Source organism: Rhagoletis zephyria, unplaced genomic scaffold (genome assembly GCF_001687245.7).
Source record: "Rhagoletis zephyria isolate East Lansing unplaced genomic scaffold, Rhagoletis_zephyria_1.1 Rzeph_scaffold_03591, whole genome shotgun sequence".
Lineage (NCBI taxonomy): Eukaryota > Metazoa > Arthropoda > Insecta > Diptera > Tephritidae > Rhagoletis > Rhagoletis zephyria.
The window spans coordinates 51,345-56,243 of record NW_016160674.1 but is presented as its reverse complement, the minus strand read 5'-3'; the positions used below and the strand labels follow the sequence as shown (position 1 = coordinate 56,243).

At 38.1% G+C, this 4,899-nt stretch overlaps 1 protein-coding gene across 1 annotated transcript; it reads left to right on the top strand.

Annotated features, from left to right (window-relative positions):
• The first annotated feature begins 3,738 nt into the window (after positions 1-3,738).
• Positions 3,739-4,554, top strand: LOC108369292 (60S ribosomal protein L32). The gene is made up of 3 exons (XM_017624384.1): positions 3,739-3,813; positions 4,007-4,106; positions 4,160-4,554. Exons 2-3 carry the CDS (start codon positions 4,014-4,016, stop codon positions 4,469-4,471), a joined length of 405 nt encoding a protein of 134 aa, XP_017479873.1. The 5' UTR covers positions 3,739-3,813; positions 4,007-4,013; the 3' UTR covers positions 4,472-4,554.
• The last annotated feature ends 345 nt before the right edge of the window (positions 4,555-4,899 follow it).

The following is a 4,899-nucleotide window of genomic DNA, read 5'->3' as shown; positions in this document are numbered from 1 at the left end:
CTAGAATACGGATCTATTGTTTGGAATCCCCGCTACCAAGTTCATTCAGAAAGGATTGAATCATTTCAAAAACAATTATTGCTTTTTGCATTGCGAGACTTTAACTGGGATTCAGATTATAATCTCCCCCTCCCTCCCTTATACAAGTCGTCTAAAGCTAATAAATTTGCCTACGCTCGCAAGTCGTAGAGAAATAGGTATAATATTTATCATCAAATTAATGACAGGCTTGATTAATAGCCCGGCCCTCCTGGCTGAGGTAAATTTTAATGTTCCTTCTCGAGTGTCAAGACACTTTCGACATCTATTTTAAAGCCATGCAAAACTAATTTTGAACCAAACGTATCATTCCGTGGTTTATGTCAAGATTTTAACTCTCATTCCAGCAAGTTTGACATATCGGACTCGATTTTTACTATAAAGAAAACTATTATTTCCACTCTCAATAATTGAAATACTATCTTTAGCATATCCAATCAGCTGATGAATTTGATTCTGTAGCTGAATAGTTTTAGATCTCGACACTTAACAAACTCCTGTTTCCACTACTCGGCACCAAAAAATTAAATAAAAAAGTTCCGTACGTCATGCGGACTGCGCCCCTCGTGTCGGTTGGGCGGGAATGGAGGGTAAAAAGCCGTTGGGATTAATTAATTNTGGTGTTCATTTAAACAGATAAATTTGCCTTTCGCATATACGTACATATATTTTTATCCACTGCTTTATATAAACGAGCAAAAAAGAATCTTTAATGCCCCTTATCGATAAACTTGGGTCCGGTTTAGTTATTTGTAAAATGATTTTCGGTTGTTGTGTCCAAACGCGTAACCCGAATCCAAAAACTTTAACAAACACGTGTAATCGAAGGATTCACATTTTATTTAGGATAAATGTTTCAAATTTCCTACCACTAGCTTATTAATAAACTCGGTTTGCACTATGCACTTTTTTGCAAATTTCGACGTGGGTTCTGCGCAAAGTACTGTGGACGGCGTAGCCAAAGTGATATGCACAAGAAATGTTATTCGTCATCAATTCGCCAACAGTTAGCGAGTGGCGAAACGAACGAACTCAATGAGGTACAACCAAACTCGCTATCGTCTATCCGTGCTAGCTAACTTTGTTGTTGCTTTCACATGCAAGATTCTTCTTTAAGCGACCGGAACTCAAACATAGCTGGCATCGAAGTGGCGAATCGATGACGGCTGTTGTATACCTTTGACATGCGGAAGCCCCTCTTCCCCGTAACACAGAAAGGAGAATTCTACTTAGTAAGGGTTATAATCCCTAAGCGCTGCCGAAGGCAGAAGCAAGCGCAACAGGGGGTGGACCTAACAAAGTGCATGTTTTCAATGGCTTGGAAGAAGCTGTTAATGCATTCACTGGATTGAGAACCAGAGCTTCAGGCATAGGAGGAGTTCTGGCTTGTGGTTCAACAATTCAACCAGAAGCTGACATAGATGCGCCCATGGTTACTATGCCCGACAGCTCCGCATACCTTTGTGAATCCATTGCCATAGCGCCCTCTTACTCTGCTGCTGTAATTGCAAATGCGTCAGAATCCATCATTTTCCTCAAAATATGTAAAATTAACCAATTTTACATTAAACAAGAACATGATGAGTGTTTTTTTAATTCCTTTCCACTTTGTTTTCCTTCATTCAGCTATCTTCGAAAAACAACTGATAGCTGGCAATGCTGCACATGTTTCCGCAAGGGTTGCAGCATGTGGATTTTTCCGTAGCGTAGCTACGAATTACGAATTACGAAAATTCGGGTTCTAGAATAAGGGGGTTAGTTTCCACTACTCGGCACCAAAAAACTAAAAAAAAAAGGTTCCGTACGTCATGCGGACTGCGCCCGTCATGTCGGTTGGGCGGAAATGGAGGGTAAGAAGCCGTTGGGATTAATTAATTAATTTTTATTTTGTTTATGCTTACCCAATTCTACAAATGGAAATTAAAACCTACCAGTTTTGGGAGGAAAAGCTGATATGTGGCAACACTGGTTATTAGACACTTTCCCAGTAAAAAGAAGCGTTCGTTTAAATCTCCAGTAAACACCAACCAACAGCAAAATTCCGGCGAAATGTCACCAGTTCTCTCACAAGGAAAAAATGTCGAAAACAGTACGCGAACAGAAAATTTGCAGAAACTTGCGAGTTAAACGACCAGCTGATATAATTTTTGTTTACATTCAAAGGTGAAAAAATTAAAACGTACGAAAACTCATCATAAAGTGGTATCCTGACACTGTTTATAGATTAAACAAATAACTACATACTTACCTCTTACAAGTTTAATTAGTCGCATTTTGTCATTTTTAACTTCCAAACTAGAGATGGAAACGGGCCTAAAGTTTCAGGCCCGGCCCGGCACGAGTGCAAAATCAACTTTCAAAAACACGCACAAGCCCGCACGTTAAGAACTTTAGTGGGGCCCGGCACGACGGGACACGCCCCAGCCCGAAAATAAAGAGCCAACTTTTATTGTATATATGCATATGTACATATGTATTTTTAATTTTGTGTGAATCAATATTTTACATCAAAGATTTTTATAATATCTTTTCTGGGAAGTAGAAAAAGTGGAAGGTATTTTATGTACAGATATGAATGTTAACAAAACTACTAAGTATCATATATTTTCTATCGGTTTCCAAATATTTCTTTTCTCTTATCAAAAGAGTTTTAAATATGTACTATTTTTTTTTATATAAAAACAAAAGCTCATCTAAATTTTTAGTATTAGCAACGGGCTTTTTCGTGCCTTTTCGTGCTTTTATGAAATTTTACTGAACGCCCAGGCCCGCAAATATTCCGGCCCGTACCCGGGGGCTTACGGAGGGGCCCGTCGGGCCCCTGCCAAAAGTCCGGCCCGTGCCCATCTCTATTCCAAACCATCAAATTCAATTTTATGATTTGCGTAAATTCAAACCAGCTGTTTTCCTGTGGGCAAATTGCTGTTGGCAAAAATTTTAGCTGCGATCCCGTACGAGTCCGGACAAGTCAGAAATAGTCAGAATCAGTCAGATTTTACTGGAAATCGATCCCGTACTCGGTTCTCTGACTATTGAGAGGACAAAAAATAGAGTAAATACGGTTCTCTCTCTGTCAGAAGTTACCAGTTTTAGTCCGAGAATTTTTTGCTGGTAAATTCTGGTAAATGTGTCAAACGATCAGCTGTAGTGTGTTTGGCAACCAAATTGTAAACAAAGAAAAGTGCACTCTGCTAATTCATGTTGAAAAGTATTTAATTACTTGTTTAAGTGAATTCTAATGAATTTGAAAGTATTTTTGGTTATTTACATGTGTGAGCTGTGTGTGTTTACATACAAAATAAGCAAAAATTTACAACCAAAATTTGGAGGTTATGTTGAAGTGGACAGAAGTTACCATTTTTTACTAGAAAGCGATCCCGTACTTTTATTTTTATTTTTTGACAGTTTTCTAGTCCGAGTCCGAGGAATACGGGATTGCACCTTTTTCTAGCAGAAACCAGCAGCTTCCCCTCAAAGTGAAACGTCACTTTGCTCTCTCAATTTCCCCTACTTTGCAAGTTTTTTGCGTACGCGAACGCAAAAACCTGAAAGTTTTGGTTAAACATGAACAATTAACAGCTACGCGAACGAAACTAAAATTTGCAGGTTCCTGAATAAACTAGTACTGATTATTTGTTACTATACACAGCTAATATCCGAACCGGAAATGCAACTATCTTGTAATTTGGAAGCACTGAACCTGATGTCAAAATTGCACAAACTTCAGCCAACTTCGCTATTCTTTCTTTTTGACGTGCTCTTTTAGAAAATTCGGTGTGTAATTTCTAATAAAATCCTAGAATATATATAACATCCCCATCTAAATAAATTATCATACACATTTTCAAGTTTCTATATATCACAATGTTTTATGTGTGTAAATCTTGTCATAAAATTGACAAATGCTAAAAATTTGTCAGTATAAACAAATTCGTCGCTGATACTAAACTTGAAATTCTCTTCACAGTGTTAAGATGACGATTCGCCCCGCATACAGACCGAAAATTGTGAAGAAGCGCACCAAACACTTCATTCGCCATCAGTCGGATCGCTATGCGAAACTATCGGTATGAAAATACGAATTTAAAATAATAAATGCTAAAGCAATTCTTTTACGTAGCACAAATGGCGTAAACCAAAGGGTATAGACAACAGGGTACGTCGCCGTTTCAAGGGCCAGTACCTCATGCCAAACATTGGTTATGGTTCAAACAAACGCACTCGTCATATGCTGCCAACTGGCTTCAAGAAATTCTTAGTGCACAACGTCCGAGAATTAGAAGTGCTGTTAATGCAAAATCGCGAATACTGCGGTGAAATCGCTCATGGTGTATCATCCAAGAAACGGAAGGAAATTGTTGAACGCGCCAAGCAACTGTCAATTCGTCTTACAAATCCAAATAGTCGCTTGCGATCACAGGAGAACGAATAGACTTAAGTTCGTTGGCTGTTCGTTTTGTATTACCTTTAACAAATTAAATGGATACAACTATAAAAGGGATATTTTAGTGAATATATTATAATGTTTACATGAGGAGATTAGATGAGTCAAATCTTGACTGAAAGGCCGTTTACGCCAGGCCTGAAACTTCGCCTAATGGGGGTATGGTTTATTTATTTGGACGATTTTGGGTTACTGTGCCCAAACGCGTGATTCGAATAAAAAAAACTTAACATACTTGTAGACACGCTCCAGACAATTTTTGTTGCCGGCAATAAGAGAACTGGGGCCTGTAACACAAAGTTCACAATTGTACCAAGTCTTACAAATTATTAGTGTAGCTACAAGTTCTATAATTTTTTGTAACAATATTATATTATACACTTGTAGCTATCAGCGAAATATTTTACACTTGTAAA